This window comes from Equus caballus, unplaced genomic scaffold (genome assembly GCF_041296265.1).
Source record: "Equus caballus isolate H_3958 breed thoroughbred unplaced genomic scaffold, TB-T2T haplotype2-0000791, whole genome shotgun sequence".
Classification (NCBI taxonomy): Eukaryota; Metazoa; Chordata; class Mammalia; order Perissodactyla; family Equidae; genus Equus; species Equus caballus.
The window spans coordinates 90,149-111,998 of NW_027222000.1; the positions used below are offsets into that span (position 1 = coordinate 90,149).

At 38.5% G+C, this 21,850-nt stretch overlaps 2 protein-coding genes and 1 pseudogene across 2 annotated transcripts in view; 1 reads left to right on the forward strand and 2 right to left on the reverse strand.

The window, feature by feature from the left end:
* The window catches only part of LOC138915126 (large ribosomal subunit protein uL15m-like), a 253,999-nt gene that overhangs the window by 39,450 nt on the left and 192,699 nt on the right, over positions 1–21,850 (forward strand).
* Positions 1–21,850, reverse strand: part of LOC138922397 (large ribosomal subunit protein uL15m-like) — a 79,113-nt gene that overhangs the window by 2,863 nt on the left and 54,400 nt on the right. The window contains 4 exon segments of the mRNA XM_070259085.1: positions 2,200–2,365; positions 2,966–3,072; positions 3,074–3,124; positions 3,990–4,454. Of these exon segments, the coding sequence (XP_070115186.1) occupies positions 2,200–2,365; positions 2,966–3,072; positions 3,074–3,124; positions 3,990–4,454 (789 nt within the window).
* On the reverse strand, positions 6,604–11,671 carry LOC138922396 (ligand-dependent nuclear receptor corepressor-like protein pseudogene; annotated as a pseudogene).

Sequence of the window (21,850 nt, forward strand, 5' to 3'; positions counted from 1 at the left end):
GGTAATAGTTGGCTGTTTAACCCTCATAACAACCCTATGACAGGATTATTGCTAAACCAACTTCACAGATGGGGAAACTGAAGCACAGATAGGTTAAATACCTTGCCCAAAATCACAAAGCTAGGATTCTAACCCAGACAGTCCAGCCACAGTATGTGTTCTTAACCACAACATTATGCTGTAGGATACAGATCATGACTTATCTTCCTATCCCTTAACAAGCAAGAGGCCAAGAGAAGGTTAAAGAGGGGGACGAGTGGGCTAGAATCAGCGAAAGAATAAAATATCTGAGCTTTGGAGGGGTCACCCCCTCTAAGAAAAAAGGGAGCAAAGGACAACAGAAATTCACTTTGCATTCATTATTGACTTTACTACAGCCTCTAAACTGACAGAAAATAAGTTTACCTTTCCCTACCATGGTCAACACTGAAAAATGTAGTCCTGAACTTTTTTAAGTTCTACTTTTGATCACTTTAGTTAGGATGTGCTATATTTTAATTTCAAAACAGATTCTGACAAAAATAAAAAGATGGCATCATTACCATTCTTTTTGTAGTGATAAGAATTTTTTCCTATTTTGGTGTGGTTGAAACAAGCTGGCTCCCAATCAAGTTCCTTTTATTAATTATGAACCTTTAATATATTTAAAAAATATTCCATCAATTCTAAGATACACTTTTTCCATCTATGATACCGACCTGCATTTTAATAATTATGGTACGTTTGACTCAATAAAGTAAGGTCTTGCCATATTATTTGTGATTTTTTTTTTTTTTTCTGCTGAGGAAGATTCACCCTGAGCTAACATCTGTTGCCCGTCTTTCTCTATTTTGTCTGCGGGTTGCTGCCAGAGCATGGCCGTCGACGAGTGGTGTGGGTCTGTACCCAGGAACTGAACCCAGGCCACAGAAGGGGAGGGCGCCAAACTTAACCACTAGGCCACAGGGCCAGCCCCTATAATTTGTGATTTTTAATTACTATTCCATAGATTGCTTGACCACTCCCCATCCTTGGACATTGGGGTTAGTTGCAGTATTTTAAGTATTATAAAAGCATTTTTAGGAATGTCTTTCTATCAGTTAGGTTTATTTTGTTTTTCCTTGAAAACATGTCTTTCCAAATTGGTAATTTTATGCTGAAGGATCAGAAAGTCTTATTATCCACTATTTACTACAAATCTGAAATCAATTTACAGCGCTGTAAACGATGTGGAACTGTACTTACACAACCACTGCCCTGGTGTCGTTTTCAGGATTATTTTTGTTAGTTTAATAGACACATACCTGTGAGTTGCTGGGATGCGCAGTTTAACAGCTGAAGAGGTCACGGATTTTTCCATGTCAATTTACATGTGCATTCCCTTATACACCCAGAGTAGGATACTGAGACTTAATCGCATATTTGGTAATCTATCTTCAAATCATCTTATTTGAAAATCCTTTATCCGTAAGGTTTACTTTTTCAAAGGAATCTAAAAGGTTTTTCCATAAACATATGCCTCCCTCTAGTGGACACTAAGTTACTCACACAGTTACATTACTGACAACAAGGAGGAGGAGCAGTTAATTAACAACACGTTTATTTGCTTATGAAATGCCTGGCCAATGTCTATAAATAGAAAAGTCCTTTACTGCGATTAGAATTGGATTTGATCCCTTTCTTCCATAAATACTGAGTTATTATCATGAGCCAATATTTCCAATATTGCAAACATAGGAATGAATCACAGTACCTGCTCTCAAAGAACTTACATCACACTGAGGAAGACAGTGAAAAATAAATGCATTACTTAGTAATAAATGTCAGGTGTTCATATATTCAAAGAAAAAATACTTCGGGCAGAGTAATGCAGACAGAGTACGACTGTGGGGGAAGCGGGTGGGGGCTGAGTGTTCCTTTATAAAAGAAAATCAAAAAAGACCTTTCTGATATTATCAGATCTGAACAGAGAACCAAAGGGAGGGAGGGAACAAGCTGAACGGACACACGGGAGAAGAGCATTCCCGGACCATGGGAACAGAGGCCCCTCGACGTGATCATGCTGGCTTTCTAAAACCACAACTGAGTATAAACACAATCACCACTATGTAATGGTTATAACAATTCAAAAGGGATAAAAACAAAGGAGGCAGAGTATAGATTATATGAAAATCAGAAATAGCCTCCTATCTAACTCCAAAAATACTAATCCAGACTTACCTCCTCTACCAGCTGGACACCATAATCCCTTTTATATGGCTGGATGGTCACACCTCTCCCATTGACAAGCTGGGTTAAGTCAATAGGCTGAGTAGGATCAACTCGACCCAAATCAATAAGACACTGCAGCCTGTTGAGACTCAAAGGCTGATACCGGCGTCTGAAGCTACAAAACAAGAAAGTAACAGTTGGAAAACTCAACTCTCTTCCTCTTAAGTTCTCCACATCAACTTAAAAGTTTTGTTCTCTATTTTCCTCCAACAATTTAGATGGTAACAAAATAAGACCCTCCTGACTACAACAGAAACGTTATACTGCTTGATTTTTGGTAACGACACAAAACCAGTATTTCCTTTATTTTGCTAAAAATACTTTGCCTCTTAAGCATTTTACTTCACTCATTTACACAAATCAACAAACAAATTTGGGGAAAATTTAACCCACTATCTGAATTATGCATGAATGGAACTCAAAGTAACCATCGTAGTTGTCATTTATTGGGTAATCACAATGAGCCAGGTTTTTATATATATTATTGCTAAGCCTCTAAACAACCAGGAGAGCAGGCATCATTATCTCCATTTTGCAGGCTCAATGTCTGGGCTTTTTTCCCTGCTATTCCAAACTAATTGCACGACTAAAGATGCTTCAGAGGAACAGGGGCAAAAGTTTGCTTCAAAGTGACTATCAATTTCTACCAAGCTATTTTTTAGGTGATTCTCAGCGAAAAACAGGGCTTTCTACTTTAAAAAGCAGAACAACCTACCTATGTCCTTCATTAAACCCGTATTTTGGGATTTGTATGTAAAATGGAGTCTGGCCTCCCTCAAAGCCCAGTCGGGGCCGGGTTCCTCTCTGTCGTTCTCCTTTATCTGTCGCCTCTGCCACATCTTCTACCTCTTCTCCGCCCCCTCGGTCGTCTTTCCTAAAGGAAAGAACAAAGTTTTATGATCTACAGATGCCTTTTTATAAACTGTATCTCATCTTTTCGTTGTATATTTTTTGTTACACCATTTATTCATCCAACCAACCAGTACTAGCTAACACTACCTTGTGCCAAGCACTGTCCTAGCTGCTCTAGCGTCCAAACACTCTAAATCAGCATCTTTGCCTCTGAAGATGTACCTAATTCTTGCAACCAAAGTGCAAGCTGTGTTTCAAAGGCAAACTTCCAAGGATGGGATGGGGATAAGGGTTCTACAACAGGCTCGAACGGAAAAAAACCTAGAGTTAAACATCCACAACAAACAAAGCTTACATGATAGTTAAGAAATTCTATTTTGGAATTGTAAATATGTCATTGCTACCCATACATTATTTTATTTAAAGATTAATTTATAAAGAAAACATTTTTCTTAATTTACTTCCTGTCACTTCACGAAGGCAACGAACTGATTTTCAAAATTACAGTACGTCACCTAACAGCTTTTCTGGCTGTATTTAGTGATTTGAAGAGACATCTAACGGAATAAATCAATTCAACTCTTTCCCATGAAGCTATACTGGAAAAGTCCTTCATTTTAATTCCAATTTTGAACGGGACAATCATTTTGCAGTGCGACTTCGCTCCTACGCCCTAGCATAATTATGCTTTTAAGCATAAACCGTATTACGAGTTGACACCACGCGAGAAGATTTTCCTCTGCAGTTAAGGAGAACAGGGACTCAGAAACCCTACCTCCATCCCAATACCCTCTGGAGTAAGCAGTCCCCGGAAAGCGCGGGCAGTGCAGGGCCGCTTCCATCGCCCCGTGCGCCAGCGCTTGCCCGCAACGCCACCAGCCACTTACCAGTTTCCTGGAGCCCGGATTCGGCTTTAAGTTGGCCAGGCTAACCCGGGGCAGGGTCCGGAGCAGGTCCAGAGCCCTGGACCCACTGCCCTGCACCGAACCTGCCATGACCCCCCAGCAAGAGCCTCCAAGGGCACCGGGCCGCGTCGGAGCCCACGTGGTCTGGGGCGCTGCTTTACGGCTGCGGCCCCGCCCCTGTCGCAGTGCCGCGAGCGCGCCAGCGCCCTGGAATCCGGCAGCGGCTTCGGAAGCTTTAGAAGACTGACATGTCGGTGTTGCTCTGCCTTTTTTTTTTTTTGTAAATTCGCTGCGGATGTCTTCATGGTTTGAGAGATCGTGGCTTGAGCCCGGGCTTGAACGTCCGGTGTTCTCTTCCGCCACAGCAAACGCGCACTGCAAACGCTGCGGTCTGCGGTCCTCAAGAGGCAGCGTCTTCTCTGACCGCGCCGTGGAGAATGAGATAACCTGAGCGCAGAATTACTAATTTTGAATTTGGCTAATCAAACACAGTGAGATTAAACAATACTCAGAGTCCAGCTAGTAAAATGCCTGGCTAATACTAACCTGTGTAATGAAATTCAACCTACGCATTCCCATCAGTGTGCTTCTACGTCTACTGCATTGACCCACCGAGTTGCTGAGATACGAACTTCACTGAGCTGCTCGTGATGACAGGTGCCATAGGAGCGCTTGGCACGTGTCATCGCTGTGTTGTCAGCCTTATTCGATCAATAGCTTGTGGAGGTAGATGTTACTACCTTTTACGGACCGGGACGGTAAGGGTTGGCAAGGTCGGGTAGCTTGACCAAGGTCTCACAACAAGCGGCAGAGCCAGGACTCACACTTACACTGCCTCCTAGTAGAACAGTAGTGTTTCCTAGGATATAAAATTGAATATCTGCAGCATAGAACACATAACATTATTTTCAAGCTAAAAAATAGCTTCCCTATTTTTGTCTTAAGTGAATGTGGTATAGAAAACAAGGTTCCTTTCTTTTTCTTTCTCTTATTCTTTTTATATTTCACTTGTCTCGCTGGGGAGTTTTCTTTCTGGTTCCTCTTAGTGATCACAAATAGTGAAGGAGAGAAATTTTTGGAGGGGAGCTACTTCTATGTTTAATTAAACCCTTTTCAACTTATTTTAAAACAAGTATAAAATACTACAGAAAGAAAAATTTGCATTCATGCTTTATTTAAGCAATATTTATGAGCAAGACACTGAAACCTGTTACTGAAAAATATACGTGGATGAAGTCAAACAAGATCTCGCTCCCACGTTGTTTGAAATCGAGTAGGACAGACTTTCCCAAATTGAGTATTTTATAAAAGTTAAAAAAAAAAAGTACGTCTCTTGTGGACCTAATAATGCAAATTCAAGAAAAATACAGATATATGAGTTCTATAAAACAATGTGAAGATAAAGTCCAGACTCTATTTAGAAGTACAAAAGAAAATACTGAAAAAAAATAAGCTAGTTCCTGCCTTTAAGAGGTTTCACTTCAATATATTTCATAATCTTTTCTTTAGAATTTTCATACTTCTGAGAGGAAAATTACAAAATATGTTGCAAAATGTGCCCTCATCTACAGAAATATATACAATTTTTTTCTCTACCTAGAAAATCGTTTGCATTAAGTAATGAACTTTTGGATGAGTGTTAACACCAATAATGTTTCTCATGGAAAAAATGTGTATTGAATAAATGAGATACAGGAAATAGAAAACAATGTGCTGCATTTCTTGCAAGTAGATGCTCTTTGTTGTGTAGGTTATATAATGCTATTGGTGAACATCCGTTAATAATAGTGGAAATAACTGTTTGTAGTTAATTGTAGGCCGTTTGTTTATCCCATATCCAACATGTTGATGAAGCATATAAAACTGTCAAAATAATTTAATGAGTTTCATCTGTGTTTTAAGAATGTAGTTTAAGGTGTGTGGTGAATAAGTCATCAACCCTTACCTGAAGCCTATAGTTTTACATCATCATTATCATTGCATGATAATACTTACTAAGCACCCACCTGCTTGGGGTGTTGTGCTATACTCTGTTTAAATGATGTTAATGAGACCTTGCCATAAGAAAACATCTCAACAAGAGATTTAAAGTCCATCCTAATTCCAGTCCCAGTTGATAGTGACTACTGAATCATTACGTAAAAAGAATAAAACAAGCCCTGTAAAGATGGTGTAATTTGAAGTTCCTTGGGAAGGCCTCTTTCTCACACACTCCCAAATAATTTTCCCCTACCTATCCCAGTGCCTTAACAGTCTGCCAACAGAGATGAATTCTTTTGAGCTCATTATTTAGAGTTAAAATTCTCAAGGTGGGTAGAGAATGAGAGAGGGGGATGAAAATAAAAGGGGATAAATTTATCACATGAGGTACTTGGTATGAACCATAATACTAATACACCGTGCAGTGAAGCATCTGATCAATTTAACCCTCTGTTTCTGAGATTAAAAAACAAAAACATGCATATAAAACTCTCCCATCTAATCTCCCTAAATGAGATCACACATTAAATAATATTTGGCAGGGATGGGAACAGGAGGAGGAAGGGAATTTCAGTTATTAGATTATTACTGATTTTTACCATGAGCCAAAACCAAATCATTTTTATTTTTTATTTATTTTTTAAATTTAAGTGCAAAAGCACTGAAGAGCTTTACTACAAATTACAACCTAGAAACACGTTAACTGAACAATTAAAATTCATACAATCAGATTTAGATATATAACAACACAAAGTAGGAACAGAATTACAGTACAACACAAGACAGATACATGAATTCATTAGAAAATATTGTAATAAATAATTCATGAATCATAGAGCAATTGATTTATGCATAAATATAACTAATTGCCTAACAATCAGTTTATATTAACAAAATCTGTCAAAATCAAGGCAGCCAGAGTTTTACTAAATTACTGTGACAATGGAAATACTGCAATTAAAAAACAAATACAAGTATTTGTACTGTAAACAACTAAAAAAATCAGTCTCACTAAAGTTAGTATACAATTTAATATAAAATTATCATTAGCTACCAGAAATGGTTTAAACAACTTTACTGAGCAGTAGTTTTCTAAAAACAGAGGCACCGTTTTTTCTTTTCCTTCTTTTTTTTTTAAAATATAAAATACTTGAGGAACATTCAAATAAGTAGAAAGCACATAATGGTTGCTTTCACCTTCATTAAAAGTCTGCTGAAACTGGATTTTTCAGAAAATTGTCAATTAATAAGTAATAACTGGTAACTAAATTTATAAAGTACTTTGAAAGTTTAACATAGAGAATATCTTAATGGAATCACTGGGGGGAAGGGGAAGCCATAAATTTCCCTGCCTTTCCAAGTTTGTATGATCAAAAGTGAACTCAGTAACTAGAAACATTTTGTTTCTTTTAAAAGTTAGGAGTTGGGGGCTGGCCCCGTGGCCGAGTGGTTAAGTTCGCGCGCTCCGCTGCAGGCGACCCAGTGTTTCGTTAGTTCGAATCCTGGGCGCGGACATGGCACTGCTCATCAGACCACGCTGAGGCAGCGTCCCACATGCCACAACTAGAAGAACACACAACGAAGAATATACAACTATGTACCGGGGGGCTTTGGGGAGAAAAAGGAAAAAATAAAAAAATCTTAAAAGTTAGGAGTTGATCATTACCTACAAACTATCAAAAAATATTTAATTTACTATTTCTGACCAAAAATAAATAATACAAGTACTAAAACGCGGCAAATTAACTATAATATTACCTATAAAACTACTGAGCACTGTGAAGTCAATAGCAAAATGATCCCTGATTTTATGAATCCTGTCAAGTTTTTGGTCAGGTCATCTTTTAAATGATATAAAAGTGTTCTGTAAGTATCCCTTTACTATAAACTTCTCAATCAATTTATTAATGTAAATATAGTGTGAGGAATAAAAAAGCTCAATACAATATAAATATTATGTAATGCCTTCAAGCCCCCAAATTTTTGCAAGTAAAATTCTGTATAAAGAGGTCAATAAAATTGTGTTGAAACATTAACTTTGCTTTTCACTGGGGGCGCGGGGGGCGGGGAGGGGAAATACATTAAATCATCCAAGTTCTGGCCCTCACAAAATATGGCTTAATTCTTTAAAAAGAAAGATGACCCTGACATCTGCTGTTTTGCAATCTATTATGTATACTTTCTTGGGGGAATAAAAAAGAGCGAGAGGATTCATACCCTAGCATGCAGGTAACATTAATTGCTGAAGAGGGTTCAGTATAGATCGAAGAGACCAAATATCTACTTGGTTGTGTATTTCCCTCTCTTCAGTTTCCTTATACATATGTAAGCAGTTTTTCAATGTAATAGCTGAAAATCTCTTTAGTATTACATGTATATGTGATTATTAGATACACACAAACACAAGTGTAAAAACACAAGTATTTGACAAGGTGCACTTATTTTTTAAATTCAGCTTTAAGTATTCCTTTTGGACTTAGGAAAACTGGCTTAGAAAAATGATCAGAACCTGACTTTTAACAGAGCAAAGGGGCACTCGGAGAACTGTGAACATATGAAGCAAATCCCCAATCTTTATATGGAGGCACATGCTTTATAACATTTTACCACTAAAACGGCATACTCCATAAATCCAACATGGATACTCTGAACCACATTTTAAAACTGCTATATAAAAATTACTGGTCTCTTTTATGAGGCTAGTAAAAGTTAAAATGCACTGCCCAGCTTCTAACTGCCCAATTAGTAGAGTTTACATTACTGAAAGTTCAAAACAGCTTCAGTGTGAAATATCTGTAAATCCATTTAAGACCCTGAACAAACTGCAAATTTGGTTATTAGCAAAATGATAATGTATCGCCCACCAAAATGAAATCTGTAATTCATTTTTGATAAACTGAAAATGTTTTGAAATGTCACAGCAGCAAATATATTAAAGTTACACTGAGGTTTTTCAATAGTAGGAGTCTATCACAATCCTTAAAATTTAAAGTAGTCATAACATCAACCAACCAGCACATTTAAACCAAAATGATCATTCTCAAGCTTTTTCTGTGCCCATTATAAACATGCTCTAAGTTGCATTCCAACTTTCTTTTCTAATCTTACACATTAGCTTATTTTTCAAATGAAAAACAAAATTAAATTATTTTAATAATTAAATTTAAATTACTTTTTGTTCTTAGTATTCCATCTTATATTAAAGGATTTTATAGCTCCTGGGGTTAACAATGTGTCAGTTTTTTTCAAAAAGTGTATACCTTATAAACTCCAACTTCCTGCTACAACAACTGTTAAATGATAAATATTAAATTTCATTATACATATCATTTAAGGTTTTCTTGTCTATTCCTGGTGGATGCACTTGAGTGCATTTCATATTTCATAGAATGCACTGTAGTGTCCTAATACTGTATATATTAATTTTTCTTAGTATGGAGATAGCTGCGTATTTAAACTCTGATTGGTTGGTTGACGTACTTACAGTAACTCTAAGTATGTTAGGTAAAAATGTTTAAAAACTATTAATATCATATTTCCATTATAAGATGGTTTAACTGAATGGCTGGGGTGGTCTTTCACCTATAAAAATGTTTCACTTGACAATTACTTGTTTTCCCACAACGCTTTATGCTATTGACTACTAAAGAAAACCTCAATCTTTTTCACCTATTTATACAAGGATTAAATACAAACTATCAGAATTAAGTAAGCAACTATATAATTCTGTCCACAGTGAAAACCCTGAATAAAACTTTTTTTCAAAAGGCATGTAAGTGGTTTTTCAACTGCAAAATTTCATGTCTCCTGTCAGAGTGAGCATCTGTAATTCCCACGTGTGTGTATATAGACACACAAACACACACCTGTGCACATACACACACACACACAAACACACGTACAAACATTTTCCTAACAAGTAATCTACACAGGCTTGCTGCTGTTTTTGCAGCTGCCAGTCCCTGAATCTGTCATATTATATAACCCAGTGTCTGGTACTCGGAGTTTCTTCGGAGGAGGAGTCTTCAGTGTTCCAGATCTTTCTTTTACCTTGTATTCTAAAGTGCCGTGAGGTACCCCATAAATTCCTTGTGCTTTGGAAGCACTCATTTTGCCACTCATTACCATTGCAATAGCCTCTTCCATTATTTCATGATCATACTGCCGATAACGGCCACGTTTTTTCCTGGGCTGCTTATTATCTTTTCGATCCAATCCATCTTCAGTATTTTCAGAGGTTCCATCAACTGTTCCATTTTTAGAATTAAGACACAAAGGAGAGAGGTCCCCGGGTAGAAAGTAAGAGTCAACACTTGAGTGAGTTACGGGCCCAGAACATTCTATTTTCTTCTGTTTAGGGAGTATATTTTTCAGTTTTTGGAGAGCTGATCCTTCTAGGACTGGAGAGGTTTTGGAAACTTGATACATAACATCCAGCAGACCAGGACCATCAGGTTGTGGTTTTGAAACAGAACTTACTCGTAGTTGAGGAATTTTTAACTGTACAGTAGGACGTGAAGTTTCATATTGTAGGCTTTCATTTTTTTCTTTAAATTAGATTGAGTTTACTTTTTTCTGTGCGCTCTGCTTGAGCTCTTGCCCACAGGGCTACTTTATGCAGCACTGCACAAGTTTCTTTACTGTCTTTATATGAGTAACTATCACTGAAATCTCGAGCTTTGTTTTTAAAAGATGCAGGCTTCCCTGCTGGTAAGGCTTCTAAGTGGAGAAGTAAAGTTTTTTGAGGTATGCCTGCTTTATTTCTGTCCAGTGCTCCAGACTGAATGTCTTTCAAAGCTTCTGAGAGCAAACCATCTGCAAACTCAGCACTTCTCTCCACATAGTCCTCTCTGTTTCTCTGTAGTCTCCCAGCCATTGAATTTTCAGAAGAAGGATCGCATACGGACGACTCTTCAGATTTTATGCTGGTTTTCTTTGTAGAGAGATCTAACACTCCATCCCCTTGCTGAGTATTTTGTTCTTGCATTCGATTCACAGTGAGGTCTAAGGGGCCTTCCTGTTCTTCCTGAAGGGAGTTTTCTGCTTGATTCATTTGAATACTTTTACATATTAGACTTGGTCCAATTGAACCATTTCTATTCTCTTGAATTTTACCACTTTTTGAAATATACTCAATTGCAAACTGACGTATCATCTTTTTCATTAATTCCTGAGCAACTAGGGGAATGTTAGGATCACAGTTCTGAGGAAGGTCTTTCTTTCGAAAGAGTGCATTTAGCTAATTTTCTGCTTGGCATTCAGTCTTTCAGTGTTGGACTGGCCCTGAGATGACAGTTCCTCTGTTGGTGTTGACTGTGAAGAATCAAGAGATGGTAGACAATCCTTCAAATAAACTCAGGGCTCTTCGTAGCCGTGGTCCATAAAGCCCTTCTAAAATACTCTCAAAACCTACACAGTGCATGAGACGGTGGCGCCAAGAGTCGAGTTCCCGCCGGCATCCTCTCCTCTCCGCCGCGCACCGAGGGCTCCGGCACCGGGCGGCGAGGGCAGCGGCCACTCTCTCTCTTCCCTTGTCCATCCGCGTCCCGCGTCACGCGCCCTCATTTACATACGAGCGGCGCAGGCACGAGGCAGGGGCGCGAGCCCCGGAGCGCCAAAAACAAATCATTTTAAGAATGAGACCAAGAATAGACTCATTTTGTAGTGATCAAAGTTGAGGAGCAGAAAACAACCAGAGATGTGCTTTTCCTCAGTGAAGGCGGCAGGAAGCCAGGGGCAGGAGGGCAGTGAATCCCTTTGATACTGGGAGAAAACCAATTCCGAGAGAGCCAATCAGAGGGCACGGGAAGGGGCTGGAAATAAATGTCACCTCGACAAAACCTACCCAGTTGTATCAAAGCTTGGCCCTGACTTCAAGGCCTTCATTCGCAGCTAAATAGTTTCTGTTTTAATTTTATTAAAGTATACTAACGCATACATTTGTTATGAAAAAAATCAAGTCATACAAAATAATAATGAGGGACAAAAGTTCTCCACAGGCAATTACTTTTCACTTTGTTTTTTATTTCTTCCGGTGACTGCCTCCATATTTATAAATTAAAGGATCTCAATCACTAATTGTTTTATCAATTTTTGACATTGTGGATTCACTTATGACAGGTGAGGATTTAGATAATTTAAACTATTTCCTCTTAGTATTTTAGTTATTTTATGATAAACCGTATAATTTAAATAAGGTAAGTACTTCAAACATCTGTTTTTTTGGATTTTCAACTTTCAAAATTATACATTAGCTCCTCACTCTGTGCGAGATGAAGATACTTACACACCTAACCTCTCACACTTCTTTGCTCCTTCTACTTGCCAACTTCTGTTAGCTATATATTTTCTTTAACATTGTTATAGATTATAATGTACTTATACACTTTAAGTGATCATTTAGGGTAAATAAGAAGCTACAACAATCACTGTATTTGCTCTCTCTAGAACACTTTTCATTATTGCCCTCTTTCCTGGCCACAAAGAACTGGCTTTCAGGTTGACAAGCTTTCTTTAAATTCCTGATCACAAACCTTAAGCTGGTCATCCTTTTCCAGGGTTTTAGAAAACTTACTTTTTCACTCTCCGCGATGACTATTTTGTATGTTCTCTCTTGGCCAATGATTTTCCTTTACACTTCAGAAAAAAGTCACGAGATAGGGAACTTCTCCCACATCCCACCACTAAATGTACAATCCTTCCTACAACTGCATTTATCTTCTGCATCATATTAAAGAGAAGGAAGTGGCTTTTCTTCTGTTAATCTTCAGTCTTTCCAGCTGTGATCTGGACTCCTATGTCTGCTACCCACTTAGGGGTTTAGTTGTTTTCCTTATCCCCTCTCTTTACTGCATCATCAATCTCTCCTCAGGCTGGATGGTCTCTTCATCATAAAAAATGTTGTAATATCGCTCATCTTAAAAAAACAAAGACAAAACACCACTTTTCTTTACCCCGTAATCCCTCTAGCTGAGCCTATTTCTCTGCTTGCTTTCATAGCAAAACTTCTTGAAAGAGTTCTACGTGGACTCTCTTTTCCTCCTCTTTGATTCATACGTTTTCCTATGAATAACCTCCATATTGCCAAATCTGATAAGAAATGCAAATCAAAATCACAATTGAGATATCACCTCACAAATGTTAGGATGACTATTACCAAAAAACAAAAAATGGCAAGTGTTGGCAAGGATGTGGAGAAATTGGAACCCTTGCACACTGTCGATGGGAATGTAAAATCGTGCAGCCACTATGGAAAACAGTATGGAGGTTCCTCAAAAAATTAAAAGTAGGGGCTGGCCCAGTGGTGTAGTGGTTAAGTTCAGCTCTCTCCGCTTCTGCAGCCCAGGTTTGCAGGTTCAGATCCCGGGTGCAGACATACACCGCTTGTCAAGCCATGCTGTGGTAGCAACCCACATATAAAATAGAGGGAGATTGGCACAGACGTTAGTTCAAGGCCACTCTTCCTCAAGCACAAAGGGGAAGATTGGCAGCAGATGTTAGCTTAGGGCCAGTCTTCCTCAAAAAAAAGAAAAATTAAAAATAGAGGCTGGCCTGGTGGTATAGTGGCGAAGTTCATTCGCTCCACTTTGGCGGCTGGGGTTTCATGGGTTCAGATCCCAGGTGTGGGCCGACACACCATTCATCAAGCCACTCTGTGGTGGCATCCCACGTACAAAAAATAGAGGAAGACTGGGGCCAACCCGATGGCATAGTGGTTAAGTTCGTGTGCTCCACTTTGGCGACCTGGGGTTCGGAGGTTCAGATCCTGGGCATGGACCTAGCACCATTCGTCAAGCCACACTGTGAAAGCATCCCACATACAGTAGAGGAAGATTAGCACAGATGTTAGCTCAGCGACAATCTTCCTCAAGCAAAAAGAGGAAGATTGGCAACAGGTGTGTTAGCTCAGGGTCAATCTTCCTCACCAAAAAAAACCACATTAAAATAGACTACCACATGATCCTGCAATTCTACTCCTCGGTATATATGCAAAGACTTGAAATTAGGATTGTGAAGAGATATCTACACTCCCACATTTATTGCAGCATTATTCACAATAGTCAAGATATAGAAACAACTCAAATGTCCATCAATAGTCAAGTGGATAAAGAAAATGAGGAAAATGCGAGATAGACACACAATTAAACATTATTCAAACTTAAAAATTAAGGAAATACTACCATTTGTAAAAGCATAGATGGACCCGGAAGATATCATGCTAACTGAATACCATTCACAATCGCAACAAAAAGAATAAAATACCTCGGGGTAAATTTAACCAAGGAAGTGAAGGACCTATATAATGAAAATTGCAAGGCCTTTCTGAGAGAATTGGATGACGACATAAGGAGATGGAAAGACATTCCATGTACATGGATTGGAAGAATAAACATAGTTAAAATGTCCGTTCTACCTCAAGCAATCTACAGATTCAACGCTATCTCATCAGAATCCCAATGACATTCTTTACAGAATTAGAACAAAGAATCCTAAAATTTATATGGGGCCACAAAAGACCCCGAATTGCTAAAGCAATCCTGAGAAAAAAGAACAAAACGGGAGGCATCACAATCCCTGACTTCAAAACTTACTACAAAGCTACAGTAATCAAAACAGCATGGTACTGGTACAAAAACAGGTGAACAGATCAATGGAATAGAATTGAAAGCCCAGAAATAAAACCACACATCTATGGACAGCTTACCTTCGACAAAGGAGCTGAGTGCATACAATGGAGAAAAGAAAGTCTTTTCCAAAAATGGTGCTGGGAAAACTGGAAAGCCACATGTAAAAGAATGAAAACTGACCATTCTTTTTCACCATTCACTAAAATAAACTCAAAATGGATCAAAGACCTAAAGGTGAGACCTGAAACCATAAGGCTTCTAGAAGAAAACGTAGGCAAGTACACTCTCTGACATCAGTATTAAAAGGATCTTTTCGGACACCATGTCTTCTCAGAGAAGGGAAACAACAGAAAGAGTAAACAAATGGGACTTCATCAGACTAAAGAGCTTCTTCAAGGCACATGAAAACAGGATTGAAACAAAAAAAACAACCCACTAACTGGGAAAAAATATTTGCAAGTCATATATCTGACAAAGGCTTGATATCCATAATATATAAGGAACTCTCACAACTCAACAACAAAAAAATCAAACCACCCGATCAAAAAATGGGCTGGAGACATGAACAGACATTTCTCCAAAGAAGATATACAGATGGCTAATAGGCACATGAAAAGACGCTCATCATCGCTGATCATCAGGAAAATGCAAATGAAAACTACACTGAGATATCACCTTACACCCATTAGAATGACAAAAATATCTAAAGCTAATAGTAACAAATGTTGGAGAGGTTGTGGAGAGAATGGAACCCTCATACACTGCTGGTGGGAATGCAAACTACTGCAGCCGCTATGGAAAACAGTATGGAGATTCCTCAAAAAACTAAAAATAGAACTACCATACGATCCAGCCATTCCACTACTGGGTATCTATCCAAAGAGCTTGAAGTCAGCAATCCCAAAAGTCCTATGCACCCCAATGTTCACTGCAGCATTATTTACAATAGCCAAGACATGGAAGCAACCTAAGTGCCCATCAACAGATGAATGGATAAAGAAGTTGTGGTATATATATACAATGGAATACTACTCAGCTGCAAAACAGAACAAAATCATCCCATTTGCAACAACATGGATGGACCTTGAGGGAATTACGTTAAGTGAAATAAGCCAGTTAGAGAAGGATAATCTCTGTATGACTCCACTCATAGGAGGAATTTAAAAATGTGGACAAAGAGAACAGATTAGTGGCTACCAGGGGAAAGGGGGGGGTGGGGGGCGGGCACAAAGGGTGAAATGGTGCACCTACAACACGAATGACAAACATTAATGTACAACTGAAATCACACAAGATTGTAACCTATCATTAACTCAATAAAAAAAAAGATATTATGCTAACTGAAACAAGTCAGTCACAGAATGACAAATATAGCATGATTTCTCCTATAGGAGGTATCTAAAATAGTCAAACTTAGACAAGCAGAAAATAGATTGGTGGTTGCCAGGGGACGGGAGTGGGGAAAATGGAGAGTTGTTGTTCAGCATCAAGTTTTAGTTATGCAGGATACATAAGTTCTAGAGATCTACAACATTATAAACTTAAGAGGATAAGTCTTAGGTTAAATGTTCTTCCCACACACACACACAAAAGCAAAGGGACGTAAGAAATCTTTTGGAGGTGATGGATATATTTATTACCAGGATTGTGGTGATGGTATCATGGGTGTAAGCATATTGTCCAACTTCATCACAATGTATACATTAACTATGTACAATTTTTTAATGTTAATTATACCTCAACAAAGCTGAAAAAAATATAAACTCTCTGTTCTCTTAAATGAGTTCTTAGCAGCATTCAAAGCAGTTGAGCACTTGCTCCTTGAAATACTTTTCTTGTTGGGTTTCTGGATAGCCCATGCTTCTCTCACTTTTAGTGGCTCCTCTTATACTATCTAACCCCTAAATGTTGAAATCTATTTTTCCTATGCAGGTGATGGGGTTCAGGGCATGCCCACACCCCCGCCCCGCCCACCGCAAGATGCACCACTCTGGTATGTGGATTATTTCAAGCTGAAGAAAATAAAGGCTCAGAAGACTCAGGAAGAACATTCCACCTTCTCCCCAACTGACTAAAAGAAATTTAAAATAAAGGCCAGTCCCCAGGACAAGCCATCACCTTAGATAACTCTGGGTATCTGGTAGACTGGGAGGATCCTTGCTAAGCCCATTCTTATCAAAGTTCTATTTACCAAACATTTGCTTTTCCATTTCCAGGAGTTGCCTTCCTCCCCTTTGAAGCTCCAAATCACTACCCCCAACATCCTCCTTTCCTGTAGCTGAAGAAATTTAAACAGGCAGCCTCAGCCAGATGACTGAGTTACTGTTTCTCCTGAGTTTCTCCCATGTATACATGCTATTAAACTTTGTTTGATTTTTCTCCTGCTAACCTGCCTTTTAAATTATTTGACCAGCCATAAGAACCTTAAGAAAAAGGGGTGGGGGAGGAATTCTCCCACTTCCCCAACACAGGTGATCTTAAATGGTTTATAAATTCTCAGGTTTATATCTGCATCCCAAATCTGAGTTCAACTTGTTTGTATTGACAAATAAAAATGGCAAGCAATAGGATATATTGGAGAATATGAGGAAGCCATTTGGTGTAAACCTAATTCGGCCTCACCTTGTCTTTCCAAAAGGGCCTGACCGTGGCTGTTGAGCATGCATTGTATATCTGCTTTAGATATTCCCTATGGCAAGAACAAAGGCCCTTGAGATAAAGGTGCAACTTCCCTCCCTCTCCCAAAGTTGGCATCTCCTTAAGGCTTAAGCGTCTTTCCTTAGGCTAGAAACTGATTGCTGTGCTCACCTGTGACTGCCCAGCTCGAGACAACAGACTTGCCTCCTGCTACGCCCTCTGAGATAGCAGACCCACTACCTGCGGTGTCCATCAAGAGCTGTGCCAACAGGGCAATCTTGTGACTATTGTGGGAGGGACATTTCAATCATATGTGAAACGTCCTGCTTGGCGGTATATAACCACTCTGTACACCTCACTTCTTTGGTGCCCTTTCTTCCTGTGGGAAGAAAGGCCCCGGGCCATGGTCCTCAGATTTCAGCTCAGAACAAATTCACCCAAATTTTCGTTTATAGATTGGTTATAGATTATTTTCATGGACAGTATCTAGCTGTTTAATTGATATCTTGACTAGGATGTCTTCATAACATAGTCAGAAGGAAATTCTAGATATCCAACTCTCTGCCACAGTCCCCCCAAAGTGCTCTTCCCTTATATTCCCCATCTCATTAAATGGCACCTCCATTTATCTAGTTATTAAAGCCAGCAACCTAAGAGTCTTCTTGATGCTTCTCTTCCCTAATTCCCACATAAACAAGACCTATCTTTTTGATCTGCAAACACCATACTTGTTCAACCCCCCTTTATCTTGCCTAGAACAATGCTAGAGTTTACTGACTGATCTACTTTCACTTCCACTGTTGCCCACTTCCAGTCCATTCTCCAAAAGTAGTCAGAGTCTCATTACCCTTCAGTGACTTCACATTGCACTTACCATGGCCTGTAAAAATCAGGCTAATCTGATTCTTTCATGTCTCTCTATACTCAAAGTGCTGGGAATACTGCAGTGAATGAAACAGGCAAGTCTTCTATTCTCATGGAGTATTCTGGGGGCTTTTTTTGGCAGGGGGTGGGGAATAGAATAAAGAAGTGCGGATAAATAAAACCATTTCTGAAAGTAAAGAGTACTATGAAGACAATTAAACAGGGGATTGTGTTAGACAGCAACTGATATTTGCGGTGGGTTTTAGACTGCGTGGTCAAGGATTGCCTCTCTGAAGGGACATTTGAACTGAATGATACAAAGGAATTTTTAGCACTTTCTCAGCAAAGGTTTATTTCTTGATTGTATCATAATCTCATCAAGGATCATCTGGGAACTCTAGTTTTTATCTAATTCCAGGACCCAGGCTGAGAGAGCAGCCACCAAACTGAAACTTGCAGGTTGCTGTGACAAAAGGAAGTAAGATTCTGAAGGGCCTCACACCAGCAATGAAAAGCTCTAGTCTGTAAGTGACACAGATTTCTTCCACCTATACTTTATTAACCAGAACTATTCACATGACCCCACCCAAACCAAGAATCTGGGAATCGCAGTCCTACCACGTCCTGGAAGGCAGAGAATCAGAAATATTCGGAAAACATAATTAACTACTACTATAGTCCTTCATGTTCACAGGGGAAAATATAAAGGAGGGAAAGTCATAGATACATGCATGGTAGTGGCAGGAGTTCTCCTACAACTGTGCAAGGCCATTAGAATTGCTAGTTCTGGTTCCTCTGGGAGGCATATGGTAGAAACAGAAGACAGTTTGGTGAAGCTTTCCGAGTCTTGCTGCTATCTGATCCCTCTAATACTGAGGAAATGGTTTCTTACTGTTTTGCAGACCTGGAAGAATGAATCCACAGAATGTGACCTCATTGTCCCTACTCAGGATTCTAGTTTGCTCACTTCAGTCAAGGTGCCTTAAACTTTTCTAAAAGTCAAGAACAGTCTGGAAATACATATATTCTCCATATCAACTTCTCAGAGCAAAAATCAAAGAAATGGGCACAAGACCGGCTCAATGTTTTTTATGAATGATTGATAATATTAATTTGAAGACTATTTCTTACATATTATACATCCATTTGTAGAGGGAGTAAAAGGTTATAGACACCACTAAGACATACCTGCTTTTTCTTCTAGCATTTTCAGTTTGTCTTTTTAAAAAACTTAATCCTTTGTTCTGTTTGAAATCTTTCAATTGTGAAATATTTCAGGACTGATATTAAATGTGACTAACACTAAGCCAAATACCTATGTGCCCAATACCCAGCTTATGAAATAAAATATTATAAAAATAGTCATAGGTCTTGTTTTTGCACGCTTTTTGGTGAGGAAGATTGGCCCTGAGCTAACATCTGTTGCCAAGCTTCCTCTTTTTTGTCTCCCAAAAGCCCCAGTACATAGTTCTATATCCTAGTTATAAGTCATTCTAGTTCTTCTATGTGGGAGGCTGCCACAGCATGGCTTGATGAGCGGTGTGTAGGTCTATGCCGAGGATCCGAACCAGCGAACCCCAGGCCGTGGAAGTGGAGAGCATGAACTTAACCACTCGGCCATGGGGATGGCCCCCTATAGGTCTCTTTTTATACCTAATCACATTCCTCTTTCTCCCAGCTTCCCCAGAAGTAACCACTATTCTGAATTTAGAATTTATCCTTCTTGTGCTTTTCTTTGTACTTTTACTACATCTGTATGTATCTGTTATCAATATGTAGTATTTTTGAGATTTGGGGTTCTAGCAATGATGGGGTAAACACAACTGGATTAAAAAGAAAACAACAAGACTTATCCTCCCACCACACACAACTAAGAAACCGGACAAAACATACAGTGGTTTCCAGATATTAGACAACAGTCAGTGAAAGATAATGATCTCTGAGAGAAATGAAACAAAAGATGTGAGCCATATTATTGCCCCAGCTTACAGCCTGGAGAGAATTTTTAGGCTATGTGCAGGCAGGAAGTACCCAAACGGAGCCTGCTGGTTCCAGGAGCTAAAGATACAGAGCTCATACAAGGAAATCTTATGAGCATTTATGGGATGAAGTATGAGAGAAGACAGATCTGCGCAGGAAGAGCTCCAAATGAGTACTGATCAATGCAGGTGTGTGAGGAAACTACTCAAGGCCAGTGAAAGACCATGAGAAAGATTCAAGTATAGCCATCCCAGAACTCACACAGGGCTGGTAATACTCTATATTCCCACTAGCCAAATAAAAAAAACCTCCTAATACAAGGACATTCTCAAGAGGGTATCACATCAGTGTTGGGACCAAATTAGTCCTATACTAAAAGTTGTACTGGATCCACCTAACAAAGCAAGAAAGCAAGCCTCAAAATGGCAGAGTTGATTACAAATGGCTTAACTGAATCTCAAAACAAAGCCTGAAAATATTTTAGAAAAAAAATACAGAAACTCCAACAACTAAGAAAATAAAATTCACACTATGTGGCACTTGACAAAAAAAAATTACCAGATATGCAAGAGACAGGAAAATAAGACCTAAAATGAAAAGAAAAATCAATCGATATGAACAGACCCAGAGATGACAGAAATAGTTGGCAAGAATGTTTAAACACTTAGTATAAATATAGTTCATATGTTCAAGAAGGATGAAAGATGAGCATTTTAAGGAGATATGGAAGATGTAAAAGAAATCTATTCCTCAGCAATATGAATTTACTTAACACTACTGAATTGTGCTACACTCATAAATGGTTAAGATGGTATATTTTATATTTTTAGCATGGTAAAAGAACCTTTGTTAATCTAAAAGGAAACAAACAAAACAAACCACAAATAAACATCTAGAAGTGAAAATACAATGTCTGAGAAGAAAAACAGTATGGTTAAAATTATCAACAGGTTAGACACTGTAGAAGAAGATTAATGAACTTAAAGACAACAGAAATCATCTAAAATGAGAGAGAGGAAAGATTGGAAAAAACTAAACATCAGCGAGCTATAGAAAAACATCATGTGCCCTAATACAGATATAACTGCACTCCCAAAAAGGAGGAGACGGATAGGACTGAAAATTTTGAAGGACTGACGGATGAAATTTTTCCAAACTTAATGAAAACCATAAACTCATATTTCCAAGAAGCTCAATGAACCCCAAGCAGAAGAAACAAAGAAAACTACACCAATGCACATCATAATCGTATTGCTTAAAATCAGTGATAAGGAAAAAACGTAAAAGCAGCCCAAAAAAAGACACGTGTACAGAAGAAAAATGAGAATTACAGCAGACTTCTCACTGGATTGAATGAAAGCCAGAAGACAACGGAGCAACACCTTTAAAGAGCTGAAAGAAAAATAATGGTTGCCCAGAATTCTATATCCAGTAAACATACATTTCAGAAATGAAAATGAAATAAATACTATTTCAGACATATCAAAGCTAAAATTCATCACCAGCAGCCCAGTATTATAATACATATTAAAGAAAATCCTCCAGACAGAAGGAAAATGACACCAACTATAATTCTGGATATACACAAGGAAATAAAGAGCACTGGAAACGCAAAGTTTGTGAGTAAATACAAAATACACTTTTCCCTAATTTTTAAACATCTTTAAAACATTACTGACCGGTTAAAACAAAAATGTAACAATGCATGTGGGGTTACTAATATATGTAGAAATAAAATGTATATCCACAATAACC